Source organism: Salvelinus sp. IW2-2015, linkage group LG31 (assembly GCF_002910315.2).
Source record: "Salvelinus sp. IW2-2015 linkage group LG31, ASM291031v2, whole genome shotgun sequence".
Lineage (NCBI taxonomy): Eukaryota > Metazoa > Chordata > Actinopteri > Salmoniformes > Salmonidae > Salvelinus > Salvelinus sp. IW2-2015.
In genome coordinates, this window is record NC_036870.1 from 10,148,643 (window position 1) to 10,168,165 (window position 19,523).

At 41.6% G+C, this 19,523-nt stretch overlaps 1 protein-coding gene across 4 annotated transcripts; it reads left to right on the plus strand.

Annotated features, from left to right (window-relative positions):
* The first annotated feature begins 1,390 nt into the window (after positions 1 to 1,390).
* Positions 1,391 to 13,066, plus strand: LOC111955634 (cyclic AMP-dependent transcription factor ATF-6 beta). 4 transcript variants are annotated; one of them, XM_023975858.2, is made up of 17 exons: positions 1,391 to 1,705; positions 3,148 to 3,227; positions 7,143 to 7,224; positions 7,453 to 7,512; positions 7,611 to 7,693; positions 7,899 to 8,085; positions 8,253 to 8,417; positions 8,710 to 8,906; positions 9,030 to 9,209; positions 9,816 to 9,898; positions 10,041 to 10,235; positions 11,117 to 11,224; positions 11,516 to 11,615; positions 11,754 to 11,845; positions 11,974 to 12,076; positions 12,209 to 12,293; positions 12,695 to 13,066. In XM_023975858.2, exons 1-17 carry the CDS (start codon positions 1,633 to 1,635, stop codon positions 12,967 to 12,969), a joined length of 2,148 nt encoding a protein of 715 aa, XP_023831626.1. In that variant the 5' UTR covers positions 1,391 to 1,632; the 3' UTR covers positions 12,970 to 13,066. The 4 variants fall into 4 exon arrangements, with proteins under 4 accessions (XP_023831626.1, XP_070292613.1, XP_023831627.1 ...); XM_070436512.1 differs by having other exon boundaries at positions 11,778 to 11,845; XM_023975859.2 differs by having other exon boundaries at positions 8,710 to 8,873.
* The last annotated feature ends 6,457 nt before the right edge of the window (positions 13,067 to 19,523 follow it).

The following is a 19,523-nucleotide window of genomic DNA, read 5'->3' on the forward strand; positions in this document are numbered from 1 at the left end:
GATGAAATCCTGCTCCAGAGCCACAAATACCTGACTGGGGCAGAGGTTCACCTTCCAACAGGACACCGACCCTAAGCACACAGCCAAGACAATGCAGAGATGGCRACGGAACAAGTCTCTCAATGTCCTTGAGTGAAGAAGACTCTAGGCTATAATCACTGCCAAAGGTGTTTCAACAAAGTACTGAGTAAAGGGTCTGAATACTTATGTAAAATGTAATATCTTTTTTGAATTTTTTTGAATACATTTGCTAAATAATTTAAACCTATTTTTGCTTTGTCATTATGGTGTATTGTGTGTAGTTGYGGGGGGACAATTGAATACATTTTAGAATAAGGGTAAAGCAACAAAATGTGGAAAAAGTCAAGACGTCTGKATACTTTCCAAATGCACTGTAGGCCTAAGGCAGAGACAATAAGAAGACAGTGCTGCATAATAAATTCAACAACACTGGTGAAGTCCACAAAGCATATTGCATGTAACAGACAGTTAGTTACATGACCTACAGCATGGTCAATCAAGTTAATGTTTCCGACATTTTCGGYCCACAAAACAACTATTGATTTAGAACCATGGAGTTACAAAAACAGTTGCTGCCTCCACTATTCCAGCACCATTTCACCATCAAATCACCTCTGCTTAGTCTAATGACAGTGACAACTAAAATATACCAAAACCTAGTCCAATCAATGTAAGCTAAATATGATGTGGTTGTCCATGGTTCTGAATTGTTTGTGCATACAAGTCGAAGAAACATGACTCACTCAAGCCAATTCCATGATCCTCTATCTCATGTTGACTAAACGGTCTATCACTGTCATACACGCTTTAAGTTGGTTGTCTTGCTACCTGGCTAAAAACTTAATTTCATGGGTAACGTTAGCTAGTTAACACTAGCTTACTACATCTAGATACATATTGAACTTCCATACTCTCAGGCAAGGGGCACAATGTAGGAATGTATGGTTGGATCAGATTCCCCGTTATAATCATTCGCCAGTACGGAGAATCAAGTAAAACCACAAATCCAAAACCCTATCTCCATCCATGGCTAATTTAGAAAAGAGACAACTTTAGCTAGCTATCAACCATGTGTTCAAATGAAAGGTTTCTTATTGTTGAACACGTGATTGATTTTTAGAGCCTCTCCTTTGAAAGGAATACCTAATTTACATGTCTACCATTGAAGATTTTCAACGTCACTCAAAATTCTGAAGTGCGTTTTGGCCGATTCACCTTATAAACCTCTTACTTTTGTCCATCTACGACGGTCTACTCTGCCTGAATAGTAATAATATTATTGGATAGGGCGACTGAAGAATCAATCTAACAAATCCTTGCTTTGATTGGATCTTGCATTGAAAATGGGCGGGCTTTTACCGGAAATTTCGTTTCTAGTCTGGATGTCGTCATATGCGAGATGGTTCTGTGGACCGAGTGGATATTATGAAACAAAATAAATACAAAATCTAATGTTTCGCGTAAGAAATTATAATTATCTTTTGCACGTCGATGGACCCAATCGCCAACTGAACATCATTCGCTGTAAATCGAATTCGCGGATTTATCTTTTTTTAATATAATTGATCGGTGATTGTCTCACTCCCTCTAATTAACAAACGCCTTGTGGCTATGACTACGGATTTACTATCTGATTTGGATAGTCGTTTCTTCGCTGATAACCTTCTGACAAGCGAGGATTGGGGTAAGTGGGAGAGATATAAATGGTACTGTAATGCATGTTTACCACCTGGGAAGCATGGATGCGTTAGCTAGCTAAAATGATCAGCTAGCTAACGCGACTTTAGCTGATAACGAATGCGTGAAATTGACTATGCATCTTTCATTTCCTAACCTTACCAGGTTGACCCTGACAACAAATTACCTAAAATCATAATGTTAAAGTTGGTGGTAGTTTGGTTTCTTGCGTGGGTGTGTGCGCCTATGACTAGCTATATGTGCGCTGGGCAGCAAACCGGATATGTCACTGTATTAGCACATATAGGAGTGTTAACTTTAGTTATAAAAAGCCTTTGGTATTAGTGTGAGAAAAGCTTGTGCTCTGGAAGCTTTCGTTTTCCATAATATAAAGGCTATCTGAAAAGACCATCGATCCCAAATACCTGAATTACAAACGTATACAATATGTGGAATAAAACCATAGGCCTTTGCCTATCTAAAGACTGAAAACCAAGCTGGCTTTTTGCGACATCTGGGTATCTCGGGCCCTTTTTTTTAAAAATCAATAGCATTTGCATCTGACAGATTGGCTTGCTTTCATTGTAGGGCACTGTATTTTAGATACACAGACCTTTCCCTTTTACTGACTCCCTGATCATTGCTTTTGTATGCTGAAGTTTGCAGACTTAAGTCTGGTTGTCTCACGCAATCTGTAAACTGTGAGCACTTTAACTTCCTGTGATCACTGAACTTGATWAAATTTTACATTTACTATTTATGATAGACAGCATTTAACTAGTTAGGCCTGCAGTATGAATTAAAACTAGTTGTGGAAAACGAAAAGCATTCTTTCAAGAAAAAAACATCCCACGATAATGTAGGCTAGAATTCATTTCAGCCCWAAGTTGTCCCTCTAGTTAATGGGGTCTACTATTATCATGAGTAGCTAACCCGTGGCTAATTAAAATTCAACAGTAATGGGGAACAATTCTCAGCACAGAGCAGGTTGGTTACTGATCCCTCTGCTATTGAAGATGGGTCACCTCAGGGCAGAAAACCTCCCATCTCATGTATTTTAAGCCAGCTTCCCCTCCATTGCTTAGATTTCCCTCAATTTGTAAAGCCGGAAAAACCAAACTGGACTCCTGTGAATTGAAGCTGCTTTGAATTTAAAATGGGTGTAGAAAAGCATCAAATCTTGAGCTCATTTTAGGTGTGTTTATGATCACAACCATCATTTACTAGTAGATCCCTCTTCTTGTTTTAGCTCAAAGGTCAGAGCCGRGTTTCAAGCCCTTGTCAAACCAAATAAGGCACGGGAAACCATGGCGACAAGGGGTCACTGTGGTATAGTGATAAGGCTTTACTTACAACCGCTATAGCAACTGATACTCAAGCAACTTGCGTGTCTGTCCATGTGCATAATTATGTTCCTACAGTGCTAACTAATTGGTCTGTCTGTCCCAGATGCCTGTCTGTACCAGTGTGAGAGCATGGAGGAGGGAGAGGACGGAGAGTACACGAGAGGACCGAAATATGAAACATCGGTACGGACAAAGAGATTTTCTGCTCACAGACCCTGACTGTATTATCTGACCACTGTACTACACATGTTGTATCACCACAACAACGTTAATTCAAAGCTATCAATGATTTAGACCTAATTTCCTGTCTACTCAACATGAGGCCTATTCTAGGAATGGGCATTTGAAATGTTTTGACAGTTAGCGCTCTCACTTTTTTTGTTGATTACTCCAACAGGGGGAGGGGGGTCTATTTTAGAACACAAGGCTCACACTGGAAATAAATATGTGTGCATTTATCTATATATAAAAACAAGTGTKATTTAAGATTCATTTATTGTAACTGTTATATTATATTGTGGAACACAATCTTCAAAAAGGTAGTAACCTTAGCAGTGGCACTTGCTTGTTGAAGCCTATGACTGTGTAATGGTATAGGCTTTTTTTGTTAATTTATCAGACAAGACACTTTTTATTTCCCAAGTCCTATCACATTCAAGACGCATAATTTATAGAAAAAAATGATGTCATATAACTGAATAAAATAGAACGGACTATTTTTCTAAATGAAATAAGTTGCCGATGCGCATATCGCYTCTGGAATAGTTATTCTCAGAGTAATCATTTGAAACGGGGCTCAATTTGGCGAGTTGAGAGACAATTTTCTGAGGGTTACAAACAAAAATCTGTCATGCAGTTGTTTGATTTAGTTTATTTAGCCTTTTCTTTGGAATTTTTCTAAATGAATTAAGAATTCTACATTGAAAACTGCATGGAGATGAATTACGACCACAACATCTGTTTAGTTAGTAGGCCTGTTCTTAATGATTCTGAAAATACGCTCTTTGTCTTTATCAAACAAATGTTTTGGCATATTTTCAGCGTGGAACTGGTCTATGTTTAGTGGGGGTTATAGCCTAGGCTAACCAATTCTAAATGGCATTAGCAGTTCGCAAAGTAGCCTAAGCGGAAAATCGMCAGGACGCAATTATTCCAAAWCTGCAGCTCGTCGTTGGAACACCTATTTCCCTACATCAATCAACTCAGGGACGGAACACAATTTGTTGTCATTTGGCAAGGAATGTAGCTTGTGTATCCCATCAGTTKGATAAAAAAAAATTGGGGGGCATTTATTTCTGTAGGCCTAACAGGAGCTTGTGTGCGCACTTAGCACGCGTGTGTAGAGGGAGTGGACGGAACAGTTTAGTGAGTGAGACACAGAAGGGAAAATGAATTCAAAGAGAAGAACTGATGCTTGGCTTGGTTTCTTTTTTGTTGTTGTGTCCCGCAAATGCACATGTAGAAATGGAACAGTAGAGTCAAACCAAATTYACGMTGTCTTCAAGACAACAACAAAAAAAATATGTAAAATCGGGACAAACGTTTTCTTGCCCATTCAGGCAGCCACAAAGCACATTCCACAAAATAGTTTGACTGTCAAAAAAAGTGATCTTTAGTCGGGTTAAAGAGAGAGTTTTGACATCCGTTTGAGGACTCGATTACTCATGTCCATCCCTATTCCAATCTACATCACCTACAGGTAGCCTAGTGGTTAGAGCGTTGGGCCAGTAACTGAAAGGTTGCTGGATCGACTCCTCGAGCTGACAAGGTAAAAAATCTGTTGTTCTGCCCCTGAGCAAGGCAGTTAGCTCACTGTTCCCTGATCTGTTCCCCGGTAGGCTGTCATTGTAAAATAAGAATTTGTTCTTAACTGACTTGCCTAGTAAAATAAAGTTTAAATAAAATAGTGTGCAATAGTGCGGCAATCTGCTCATTCATCCTTTATCAAATCAAAATACAATTTTATTGGTCACATACACATATTTAGCAGATGTCTTTGTGGGTGTAGCAAAATGCTTGTGTTTCGAGCTCCAACAGTCCTGTAGTATTCAACAATACACACAAATCTAAAAGTAAAGAGTGGAATTAAGAATATATATAAATATTAGGACGAGTAATGTCGGCGTGGCATTGACTAAAATACAGTAGAATACAATACAGTATATACAGTCGGAAGTTTACATACAATTAGGTTGGAGTCATTAAAACTCGTTTTTCAACCACTCCACAAATGTCTTGTTAACAAACTATGGTTTTGACAAGTCGGTTAGGACATCTACTTTGTGCTTGACAAGTAATTTTTCCAACAATTGTTTACAGACAGATTATTTCACTTATAATTCACTGTATCACAATTCCAGTGGGTCAGAAGTTACATTTACACTAAGTTGACTGTGCCTTTAAACAGCTTGGAAAATTCTGATAGGCCAATTGACATCAATTGGAGGTGTACCTGTGGATTTATTTCAAGGTCTACTTCAAACTCGGTGCCTTTTTGCTGACATCACAGGAAAATCAAAAAAATCATCCAAGACCTCAGAAAAACTATTGTAGACCTCCACAAGTCTGGTCATCCTTGGGAGCAATTTCTAAACGCCTGAAGATACCATGTTCATCTGTACAAACAATAGTATGCAAGTATAAACACCATGGGACCACGCAATTGCGTTGTGATAATTGCATCATACCGCTCAGGAAGGAGATGCGTTCTGTCTCCTAGAGATGGACGTACTTTGGTGCGAAAAGTGCAAATCAATCCCAGAACAACAGCAAAGGACCTTGTGAAGATGCTGGAGGAAACCGGTARAAAAGTATCTATAGCCACAGTAAAATGAGTCCTATAGTGACAACCTGAAAGGCCGCTCAGCAAGAAAGAAGCCACTGCCCCAAAACCACCATTAAAAAAAGCCAGACTACGGTTTGCAACTGCACATGGTGACAAAGATTGTACTTTGGAGAAATGTTCTCTGGTCTGATGAAACAAAAATAGAACTGTTTAGCCATAATGACCATCCTTATGTTTGGAGGAAAAAGGGGGGCGCTTGCAAGCCGAAGAACACCATCCCAACCGTGAAGCACGGGGGTGGCAGCATCATGTTGTGGGGGTYCTTTGCTGCAGGAGGGACTGGTGCACTTCACAAAATAGATGGCTTCATGTGGAAGGAAAATGATGTTGATATATTGAAGCAACATCTCAAGATATCAGTCAGAAAGTTAAAGCTTGGTTGCAAATGGGTCTTCCAAATGGACAATGACTCCAAGCATACTTCCAAAGTTGTGGCAAAATGGCTTAAGGACAACAAAGTCAAGGTATTGGAGTGACCTCAATCCTATGGAAAATTTATGGGCAGAACTGAAAAAGCGTGTGTGAGCAATGAGGCCTACAAACCTAACTCAGTTACACCAGCTCTGTCAGGAGGWATGGGCCAAAATTCACCCAATTTATTGTTGGAAGCTTGTGGAAGGCTACCCAGAACGTTTGACCGAAGTTACACAGTTTAAAGGCAATYGTACCAAATTATAATTGAGTGTATGTAAACTTCTGACCCATTGGAGATGTGGTGAAAGACATAAAAGCTGAAATAAATAATTCTCTCTACTATTATTCTGATATTTCACATTCTTAAAATAAAGTGGTGTTCCTAACTGACCTAAGACAGGGAATTTTTACTAGGATTAAATGTCAGGAATTGTGAAACTGAGTTTAAATGTGTTTGGCTAAGGTGTATGTAAACTATCGACTTCAACTGTACATATGAAATGAGTAAAGTGTTATGTAAACATTAAAGTGACCAGTGATTCCATTTCTATGTATATGGGGCAGGTTTGAGTAACCTGGTGGTGGTAGTCGGCTAGTGCTGGCAGTATCAGTATAAACCAGGCAGTGTTACACACTACCTAGCAGTAGTGAGAGTTCAGTGTGTGTGATGCCAAAGATGCCAAAGTTAAGGTAACTTGAGTGAGCCTGAGACGGGCCGGCCGATAATGGGGCTGATTTCCCTGCTGGGGCAACCAACGGCCCACCCCCTACCGACCTACTGACTAATCCAGACGATGGCCTAATTCTGCCCTCCGCTTCCTCTCTCTCTCTCCTCGCAGTTTGACAACGATCTCGTGCTGACCCTTGATCCTGACAATCCCACGTCGCCATGGAGACACCTGGACGACAACCTTCTCACAGGTGCAGAGATTAATAAAGCGTGGCAGGAAGCATAAGGAGAGGTTTTCCTTTTTAAAAGTATTCGTTGTGGTAGTAGACATGTTATTACTACTATAGAAGGCCAATGAAGTAAAATGGCAACATCACTTCAGTTTATCAGTAGAGTGTCATTGCAGCGTCGGTTGTGGTGTACTTTTAAAACCTTTTTCCCTGCCGCTCTCTGCTCTGCCTTCCTCGCACTCTCTTAAGGGGACGTTCCCGTATTGAAAGATGAAATGACGATAACGCAGCCTTTGCCAGTGGACATGTGTAAGTCCCTCTTTGGCTATTGTGTATGTGTTCGTTTTATGGTTGAATGTGAATTAATCACGGTGTCCTTTTTGTATAATTTGTGTGTGCTGTTCCAGTGTTCCGGGTGAAGGCGGAGCCTCCCTCCCCTGCCTCCTCGCTGGCCTCCGACTGCTCCCTGACCTCACTCCCAGACTCACAGGTCAGTCCAGACAGATCAGCTTCCACATCACACTACTAAAGGCACCCTATGCGATATTGATGCATCACAGTTTAGAGACTCTGAGATGCAATGTACACAAAGGGCACATTTTCAGTGACATAGAGCCTAGTCCGAGTATTTCCGAAGTAACCAAAGTGTGAAGCCTGTTTTTATAAAATGTCTTGCACATCTCTCTACCATTCAGATCACAGTGAAAGGAGAGAACCCGCCCACGCCTCCTTATATGTTTGGAGATGTGCTGGCACCACCACTTGGCACATGTGAAGTCACGGTGGCCTCTGCACAACTGGCCCGACCACAGTCCAAACTGCCGRCTCAGCAACACCAAACAGCAACCCACAATGGCATGGACACACAGGCACAGGCCACAGGTACGTGTTTCTACAGTGACGTCAGCTATTGATGTGCTGCACAGGAAAGACTTCAGCCACGAGAGSACGCTTCATGTTTAATATTATGTACTTTCGGTGCAAATGCTCTTGACATTGTTCTTGGCAGACATTTTATAGTGCGTGTCATGTTCTCTCTCTCCCTCCAGTCCACCCCACTGCGYCCACGATCAAAGCCAGTACCATCCTGAGCAGTAAGCCTCTCATCCAGCCCAGGCCTGTGTGTGTAGCGGCTCTCCCCGTCTCCCAGGCTCCCAGTCCGGCCAAGGCCCTCATACTGCACAGCCTGCCTAGCAGGGACCAGAGCAGGCCTGGTGAGTCCTGGGTCCAGACGGACCATTTTTCACACATTACCTTATTCCAGGCTTACCGTTTGGTGAATGCATGAGGTTAATTAAAGGGGAGCGTTGAATTCCAAGTTATTTTATGCATCTCTGTGTGCGTGCATGCTCAAATCACCACAATACCTATTCATGTCTATTCCTGTGATTTGTTGATTAGAAATGTATTTTATTACTGGTATTCTGGATATTTGGGTGTGTAAGAGACCATGACATAATARGTTACGTAATAGCTGAGTGATGTCACCTTCTTTTCCTCTCTTAGTGGTGCTTTCCCAGTCAGTCTGTCTGGGGTCRGCGCCAGCCATCGTCAAAATGGAGCCCGTCTCCCCCACCATGCCTCACTGCCATAGCCCCACGGCCCCATTCCCCAGCAAACCCATAGTCCCGGCGTCCTCTCTGCCAGGGAGCAACTGCAACGGCATGGATGTGAGTGTCTGTCAGTCGCATGTCAGTCAGTCAGTGAGTATTTCTCTTTCACGCTCTTCTTCAACCGCTGCCTTACCCCGGGCTTCACTGTCAGATCACACGCCCAGTTCTGCCGTGATTAACTGTCATGCGCTCTCCCCTCCGACCGGGTCTCAGATGAAGGTGATGAAGAGGCAGCAGCGGATGATCAAGAACCGGGAGTCGGCGTGCCAGTCACGCAAGAAGAAGAAGGAGTACCTGCAGAACCTGGAGGGCCAGCTGAGGGAGGCGCAGCAGGAGAACGAGCGCCTCCGCAAGGAGAACCAGGCCCTGAGGGAGAGGCTTGCCGGGAAAGAGGTACAGGAGGGGTGGAGAGAGGAGTGGGAGGGAAGACGGTACAGGGGAAGGGAGAAAGGAGAGGTAGTGGCGGAGGGGTAGGAGAGAGAGGAGGGAGGGTGGCAGGGGAGCGGGAAAGCCAGGAAACCTCCCTTAAGCAAATGTGTTCGGTGATTACATTACTGAGGCAGAGATGTATTTCCCTAATGAACCGGATGGACTGCTTTCAATTTAAGCTTTCTAAATGAAAGTCTTAAGAATGTGGTTAAGATTTGACTGTTAAAGCAACAACTAGGAATACATTCAAAGAGGACATGTCGGTACTTGCGTGTTTACTAGGGCCGGGACGATTCCAGTATCGCAGTAGGTAAAAATGAAAGCACGAAGCAMACCYAAGTCTTTTGGTTCTTTAAATACCTGCTGTATGTAAAATATTGTGTTCTATAGTTTGGAAAATAAATACATTTGACTCTGGATGASAACATAYTTGTTTCCAACATCAGGTCTCTTTTCCTGAAGTTAAATCCGCTTTGTGTTTTGTTTCCMTGCCATAATACTGAGTATCGCGATACTYGTATTGTCCCGGCCCCAGTGTTTACACTGCTCTAAATCTTCTCTCTGTTCCAGGGCAGTGAATCTGGTAACAACAAGAGGGCCGTCTGCGTCATGGCAGTGCTACTGTTCATGACCTTCAGTTTCGGCCCTGTCAGGTAAAAGTCACTGTTCATAGTCACTGCCATTCAATGACGTGTTATCAATTGGCAAATTGGCCCCCCCKAAAAATCCTGTTTTTAAAAAGTAATGTACATAACTGCATGATTTAGTTGATTTTGACTGAATGTTTTCCTCCAGTATCACAGACAGGAAGCTGGAGACGGGGTTACAGGAAGAGGTGGTCCCTCACACAGGAAGAAATCTCCTGGAGTTTGAGACGGCTCGGGAACATAGCAGAGTGGAGGAAAGGCTAGATCCTGAGGAGGAGGGAGGAGAGGATGGGTGGAAGGGAGGAGAGGTGGAGAGGGAATCCACCGARTCATACCAGTTTAGGTTGGTAATAAAGTCCAATTCATTGTTAACTCTGCATATCCACGATGGTGAGCCTGTTCATTATGACCTTGCCACAGCCATCTGCGGCTGCTGACCATGTGGTTCTAATCGATGAGGCTTTGCAAACATGGTTCAGTCAAGTAGAACGTCATTGGAGAACAAGACCGTGTTTGAGCTTTGCAGAAGACATGCATGCAGTCTAGTCATTGAGAATGCAGCCACACTGGTCTGAACTTATAAATATGTAACAGGCAGTGGTGGAAAATGTATTAAATTGTCATACTTGAGTAAAAGTAKATTTACCTTAATAGAAAATGACTCAAGTAAAAGTGAGTCACGCAGTAAAATACTACTTGAGTAAAAGTCTAATTGTATTTGTTTTTAAATATACTTAAGTGTCAAAAGTATAAATCATTTCAATTCCTTATGTTAAGCAAACCAGACGGCACCATTTTATTACGTTTTTTACGAATAGCCAGGGGCCACTCAGACACAATTTACAAACGAAGCATTTGTGTTTAGTGAGTCTGCCAGATCAGAGGCAATAGAGATGACATGGGATGTTCTCTTGATAAGTGCTTGAATTAGCCCATTTTCCTGTCAAAATGTAACGAGTACTTTTGGGTGCGAGGTAAAGTGTATGGAGTAAAAAGTACATTCTTTTCTTTAGGAATGTAGTGAAGTAACTTACTACTAACAGGCTGTCATAAAATGATGTCCACACATAACTTGCCTGTAAGATGTTTACTTCATGTTTACATCTCTTTAAGGACTTTTGCCCTTTGAAATCACTATGGTTTTCCATATAATATTATTTTATATCATGGTTAGGCTTTCAGAAGGATGTTTCAATCTGTATTACATGTTTTGGCTGTTTTCAGGAACCTGAGTGACGTGTTCAGCGACGTGAAGGACCTGGTCCTGCAGGACATCGACCGCTATTTCACCTCCAATGACTGCAGGCAGTTCAACCGCTCCGAGTCCCTCAGGTCAGCAGCGCTGCTATGGTCCTAACTCAGGCGTCCAGGAGTCTCTCTCTGTCATCCCGTCTCTCACCACATTATGCAAATATGATATTGAGTTTCACCATCTACAGTGCACCTGCGCTCTCAGACAGGACTGTCACTGTATCCATGTTCAAAGGAGGCAGTGTGTGTATATATATATATATATATATATATCCCCATAGATCCTACTGTATTTTGTATTCTACTGAATTAGTCAAGTTTCTGTGTACTCCCCTTGACTTCTACAACTGACTGCTTCACTTTCTCACTCAGGCTGGCGGATGAGCTGAGAGGATGGGTCCACAGGCACCAGATCGACAGGAAGAAGTCTGGAGGGAAGCCAAAGATTGTGAAAAAAGCTAAAATAGCGCAGGTGCGGTTTCATCTAGTTTCTTAGTATTTCTGTACCGGATCATATTTTTGTAGTATTTCACATTCCCACGRGAGTACACATGATACCTCTGGCGTGTTAAAAGACCTCGTTGATGTGTATTGTTTTGGTACACATCAGTTGTTTCCCTTCCCTTTTCTACAGAAAGCGCAGCTTAGGAAGACAAACATCTCCAGATATCTTCCCATTCAGACCCATCGTTCCATTGACAGGTAACCGTTGTCGACCACATTTCCCAGTAATCAACAGTGGTGTTCATCCTTCAAGTGATTAGGGGGGAAAAACTGCTGCTATTGGTATTTGTAGTCTTGGTCTGACCCGAACTATTTGTCTCTCGCAGTCAGATACAAGTGTTCCCTGCTGGTCCAGAGATCAGCTACAGTGACTTCATGGACGCCATCGACCGGCGTGAGGACACCTTCTACGTGGTCTCCTTCAGACGGGTAAGACGGAACAGCAACGCCAAACCTCTAGGGAAGTGAAACCGAGTGGGAATGAAACGGACAGTGGGTGCCATTCACATAATGCAAGACGTATGTCTGACATTCATGAGCCTACGTTCTCTCTCTCTGTAGGATCACCTGCTGTTGCCAGCTATCAGCCACAACAAGACCACACGGCCCAAAATGTCTCTGGTGATGCCAGCTATGTCTGTCAACGGTGAGTTTGCTTTTCTTGATATCTAGACGGAACTATCAGCTCTTTAGAATTGTGCCAGAATATAGCCCCATTGCACTGCTGTACACTGTTTTAAAAACTTTTTGAAATGCTCTCAATCTTTGAACAACGGAGATCTTGAATGTTGAATACATTTTTGGGGTGAATGAAGAGGCATATTACGTAAAATTGTCAACACTTACTAATTAGCTCCAGGGGCGCTGTACTACCATGGCTGACCCTGTAAAACAACACATTTCACTGCACCTAGCCGGTGTATGGGACAAAAAAATGAAATGTTGGGGGGTTGTTGCTAGCCTCTCTATCTGTCTATTGTACACTTCTCTCCCTGTCAGTATGTCTTTTTTTACATGGCACTCTTTCGTTCTCTCTCCCTCCRACAGAGAGTTTATATAATAAATCCCAGGGCTATGAGATGATGATGCAGGTGGATTGTGAGGTCATGGACACCCGGATCATCCCCATCAAAGCCTCCGCTGTTCCCCCGTCCCTCCGCGACCCCCCTCCCGCTCCCCCCYCCCACCATCACCACAGCAACCACACCTCCCTCCGAGGCCGCCACCATCCCCACACCGGCGGAGCGGCGTCTCCACGGCAACCCTTACCTGCCAGAAGACAGGAGGCCGAGTATTACATCAGCCAGGGGGGCGGGGTTTGAGGTTAGTGAAGGTGAACAAATGAGAGGGGGATTGGAGGAGAAAGGAGAGGGTAGTGTAAAACGGGAAGGAGGGTAGTGTAAAACGGGAAGGAGGGTAGTGGGAAACGGGAAGGAGGGTAGTGGGAAACGGGAAGGAGGGTAGTGGGAAACGGGAAGGAGGGTAGTGGGAAACGGGAAGGAGAGGGTAATGGGAGATTAAATAAGGGAGAGTAGGAGGGTTGTAGGAGGCAAATCTGTCGGAATTATGGAGGACATCTGTACTAATTGAAACAAATGATTAACAATGAAGTTACGGTGCCACAATGTTGAAACGTTGTCCCAGCAACTCAAAGCAAATGTGTTTATTCTACTGAAGACTCAATATATTAATAGACCAATGAGTAATACCCACTTCACAAACCTGATCTGTTCACTATAGAAAAAGTAAAAAAAAGATTTAAAKGGTTCACCAATGGCTCCTAACTAAATAATTTCTTAATATATACTTTTTGAAAACCTGCCCAAACATAGACCTAGCAGTTCACTGCACTTAGACACAGCACAGAATTAATCACTGAAATATATGCAGCTAATGGTAGTGGACTGCTCATGGTTTCATTTGAGAACCATTTTTTGTGGAGGTTCCGTTTTGTATATTTTGTGTTTTATCGCTCTCCATTGAAATTCCATTCAAAGGGCTCRTGCAGAAAATTCAGGTCAGATGCTAGTCAGCTTCGATTTGTTTTTTTGTTTSTTTCTTTTATTATGTCAAATGTGTTTGGATTTGAATGAGGATTATTTAACTTGTGCTTATTGGTTGTAAATATCAATGGTAGATTTTGAGATATTGTTTTTTTTWATTATTTTTTTTCATAGCTATATTTTGCTCTGTCCTCTAAACCTCATAATCTTATGGGCACAAACCTTCCGTTCCTATACTCCAGAAGTTAACACGTTAAGTACATGGATCGGCCTAAATATATTTGCTTTGAATGCAGACGACCACCTTGATCATACAGTGTGTTGTGTGTTTGTATATACTTGTCATTTTTTTTATCACTTGCACAAAGTCTTGCAACATCGAGCTTGATCCACTGTATCTCCATGTAATTATGGAGAATGGCAACAGATTTGGTAGTACAGAAAATAAATATAGGCTGTGTTAACATCTGAATACATTCAAGGTCATCAGCAATATAGCGATGTTAAATTACTGACACCTTATCCAGAATCATCCAGGTACTCTGAAATTCTAGAATTGATTGTGTTTCTTATACACGGTATATGTAATGTAATTCTGTAAGCATCGTTTTCAGTTCTATTTGGGGGTTTTACCCCCCAAATGCAGTAAGCTTGAGTCTTCTGACCAAAAGTGGTTTCTGAGTCTACAATGAGATTTGAAGTCATTTTCATTAGTTGCAAACTCTGTCTGAACTCTCGCTATGTTTCGTCTGTCATGCTCTGCCTGATTAACTGCACACTTCTTCAGCAAGTGTATATGTTTGAGAGAATGCCGTTTTATGGGAATACCACCCATTGTTTTTCATTTTTATATAAAAAGTATAATTATTCTTATCAAAAGAAATGAAAGATTAAAAAAAAAAAAAAAAAATTATGAAGCTGTACAAGTTATGTGAGGGGGTTTTGATCTCTTTAGTTGTATTTCCATTTCAGAACCCACTTTAGCCAACGGGAATACAGGAACACAATGCTACTAGTGAAATGYTGGGGTGTTGGATCCAAGACATTCCCTTTTTTGCATGTACATGTCAATTCACTCTCTCACACAAACACACTCGCCACACACATGCACATTATATGTACACACACACACGGCAAAACTTTAAGCATGAAAATTGGTGGTTGTAATGGTAGCAATGTACATATGGTCAATGCCTCTTTTTTTTTCTTAAATGAATTTCTAACTTTAAAAATGATCTTTCTCTGATTATATGACAAGTTTGAACTGCTGCCTCCTTTTGTTTGTAGAAAATGAACATTGAATTTTATAAATAAAGCGATTTTTAAAGTCAGTTTCATTTCTCTCGCACATACCAAAAAAGCATAACTTGAACATAACTAGGGCTCTGAACATGGCTATCAGCCAATTTTTTTGTTTCAGTTTTGCTTAGAATTCTTCTTTACGGATTATAACTTTATTTTTCTTTTTTTTTTTACCTTGATTTGATTATCTCTTAAACCGAAGGTCTCGTTCCAGCATCTTTTATTGTTGATACAAAGAACATCCTTGGTTTAGTCTGGTCCAAATAATCTGAAAATAAGCAGATAATGCCCTCTCTACTGAATGCTTCCACTTCACCTCACTGCTGCATGTAGCCTGACAAATGCAAATGATTAACAAGTCAAATTTGTCTTTGCAGCAGGAGAAATTTGCATTGGGGGAAATACATGCAAAAGGACAACTTCAAAGTAAAGGAAAACTGGTCTGGTGACCAAGTCAACAGCGTCATATAGACTGCCAGCAATGTTTCTCAGTATGAGAACCCATCATTATTCAGGGCCAAGCTGAGGTAGTTTAACGTTCAGCACATACTTTACTATCTCTCGTCATCAGTATGTTTGAATTCCCAGAGGACAGGGCACTACTTTGACAGAGAACCAGGGGCCAAATTGCTGAAGTAAATGCCCAGCTGTGAAGCAGAAGGCAGATGATGGAGGGCAAACAAGAGAGAGAGGTTATCCATTGTAAATGCAGGATGAGGCCTCCTACACAATGACAAAGTTTGAAGCTCACACACTCACAGATCCTGTTCCTGAGGTATTTTCCGAGAAACGAGTCAAGAACAGTCACAAAATAAGAATCCGTCTGACTGATGACTTTGACATTAACTTTAGGGAATGTCAATAATGACTCAGGTTCTTTTTCAGTGGCTTTTCTTGCTCATCAGGCTGTACGGATATCAAAGAACGCAATGGTAAAGGTTAATACAACGTGAGAGACTCAAAACATGTTTGTCTTCATTAGGCATCTTTCACAGCTAGGGGGCACTTGGGTCCTGTGCATTGTGGCTTCTGGGTAAATCAGACCCCAGTCTAATGGTGATATTGTATGACCAATGAAAGAAATGTCCATGTTAGACCCCTACAGGATCTCACAATGGTCCATAACATTTGGGGACATTTCGGTCTGGTCACTTGAATGGTCTGCAGGGAAATACTACTTTTGTTTGGAAACATTTGCTGCTATTTCGGAGGTAATAAAAMATATACTTTTGGCTCAGAAAACATGGGAAAAGAGGGACGACTACAACCAATTTTGATAAAGTAAAAGGTTCAAAGGAGAGTGTTTTGGCTTTGAGAAAGTATGGATCGGGGTGACACCCTAACCCTTGGGGGTGATACTGTAAACATGACAATTCTGCCTCCTGGACATTCCAATGTATTTTTTWWAAACATTTATTTAACTAGGCAAGTCAGTTAAGAACAAATTCTTATTTACAATGACGGCCTACTCCAGCCAAACCCGGACGACGCWGGGCCAATTGTGCGCCGCCCTATGGGACTCCCAATCACGGCCGAATGTGATACAGCTTGTGATTCTCTTTAGATCACACTTCAGTATAGCTGCACAGAAGGTAGTAATTTACACTGATTTACAAGATGACTTGATTAGAAGTTCATGTTTTTTTAACAGTAGGTAGTATGTCTTAGATTTTACATTCAGTAGGAAACATCTTCTCGCTCTCACACATACACATTCAGCTGATTAGGGAGTATTGTAAGGCTGTTTGGCCCTCAGGTAGGGGTTTACAGTCAGCGTCTACATTTACCCCTAGAGTTACAGACATGAGAGGATGTCCCAGTAACCAAAATGACATTAAAAATATGTATAAAATACGTCTTCTTTTTTTTAGGTTCTGAATGAAAGGTGAAAATATGTATTTTCCAGACATTTAAAAGARGTCTTTTCAGGATGTTCAAATTACATATTTTCTAGGTGTTAGTGATGTTACGTTTAATACTGGAGCCCCGAGGCATTCGTCGAAATCGCTAAGCAGCTAACTTCAAAGCAGTGGGCCTCCGCGTGTATCACTTTTATCAGAAATACATCATCAATTATGTCCGAAGCTTCATTTGTTCACGTGCAAACCATGTGTCGCAAAATGCGAGATCCCATTGATTTCACTGTGGTTCCGGTGCTTTCTTCGATTAAGCTGCTTTCAAACCCCGACCGCTACTGGATAACTATCTACTTGGGATCCTGAGTGGTGCAGCGGTCTAAGGCATTGCAGCGCTAGGCGTCACTAAAGACCCGGGTTCGATCCTGGGCTGTATCACAACCGGCTGTGATCGGGAGTCCCATAGGGCGGAACACAACTGGCTTAGCGTCGTCCGGGTTTGGCCGGGGTAGGCAGTCATTGTAAATAAGAATTTGTTCGTAAGTGACTTGCCTAGTTAAATACCGTACTTATAAAGTTAGGATGTTGTTCACGTCATTTCCCCTGACCGGTAGCTTAGCAGGTAGAGTATGAACTATGGAACATTCAGAGATGTGAGGGTATGAGGTCAAATCCTGTTGAAGGTACACTATTTTGAAAATAATTTGATGTGAAAGTAAACTTTCTGCAATGTTGTTCAATTAATTTGTTTTATTTAATATAGTATACGCTTCTGTATTAAGCCTCCTAAATAATGCAAAAAATAGAAGCATGACGTGAACCTGGTAATCCAACTGTTTGTAGGCTATTAAAGCCAATGACTTACCTCTGCGCCACAGAATTTTGATAAAATCAGTTGGGGAAAAAACTCTGATAATCACACGTTGCTATTAATTGCTGACCAGCAGAGGTCACTAATCTGCARTGTGAACGGATAATGAAGCTGTTTGACACAATTGTCTGGAAAGCCTCAATGCTTRAGGAAGCTTCATTTCCCTGTCACTACTGGATTTGAAAATACAGATGTGGAAATCAGGTTTATTTCAAGTTGTACAATAACATTCTCAGTAATGGTTACACATTTTTCTTTTTCTTGCTGTGACTAATATGTTGTTGTTTATCTACCTTAGTTGAATGCCCTGACTATAAGTCACTCTGGATAAGAGCGTCTGCRGAATTACCAAAATGTAAAAACAAACACTTGCAAAGAGTGCTGGGTATTATGCTAATGAGACCCCCCCTCCCAAACAAGTAAACATTTAGGTTGATCCGGACCAAATCTTAACAAATCATAGACGTCTAGGCTAGTTTTCACAAGTTTTCACAGGACAGTATAGTATGGCACAGTTCAGTACAGAAGAGCACAGTAGAGTACTATTGAGTACAGTACGGTACAGGACAGTAGAGTTTAATACAGTAGAGTACAGTTCAGTTCAGTTTATTTCAGTAGAGTACAGAACAGTTTAGTTCAGTAGAGTAGAGTACATTAGAGTAAAGGAGGGTGCAATACAGCAAATTACACTACACTTTACTGTGCTGTACTCTACTGAAATATATTTAATTTTTATTTTCTGTACTCTGCTGTGCTCTACTGTACTGTACTGTGCTGTTCTGTCCAAACTTGTGAAACATAGATCCAAATCTGAACCAATCATAGACGTCTATGTTTGGGGCAAATATAGGCCGATCTGGACCAAAGATCAATGTCCGTGGACGTTGAAATCATGTCCGGTCCGGGGGAAAAAACAAAAAAAGAGACGAGACCAAAAAAAGACGTCCAAAAGACATTTGTGTCAGGCGGTGCTTAGTGGGGTCTATCTGTTCCATCCTCCCTTCCCGTCTGTCCACACAGTGTTCCTTTTCATTCAATCACTGATTGATGACAATGTGGGTGATAAAAGTCACAGTTCAGCGATCCAGCAATCATTTATTGTCATATTATGTGAAGCACTGCAAGTGAAATATGCTTAGTTTGAAGGTGTGATCAAACTGACTACTAGACATATCCCATTTCTATCCACTTATGCACTTCCACTGCAGGGAACACTACACTAAATTCCTGGGTTTTAGATTTTTAAGAGGGATTTGCATTTATTGTTTGCAAACATCACTATAGATATTGATTTACATAATATTAATGACATTGGTCTGTAAACATTTATTATGACAGTATTTCATGCTTCAGGTCATTCTGCGTGCCTCTGCCCTCTGGTGCCCATACTTTACATTGAAACAGGTCAATCTAGTGAGCAATTCATCACTAACAGAAAACCCTTTGGATCCAAGGCAAGGTTTTTCTAAATGGGGTGATGGTCATTGATTCTTGAAACCACATTTAAGTTTATGCATCAACAAGTCCGCAGTCTCAATAGAAAGTTACGGACATTAAGTTACTGACCACTTCCAGAACAAACTCTCTGCAGAGAGAAGGGAGAGAAAATGTACACCCCATCCCTCAGTACTTTGGCAGGAGTGACACAAGCAGTGTCATGCCAGCACAGCCATCTTAATGAGAGAGAGAGAGAGAGAGAGAGAGAGAGAGAGAATGAGAGAGAGAGCGAGAGAGAGAGAGAGAAACATAAAGGGAAATGGGGTTCAAGAGTAGAGTAAAAATTATAATGATAATGTCAGGGATGGAAACTCATTAGTAAGTTTGCTTAACACGATTAAAAAGTC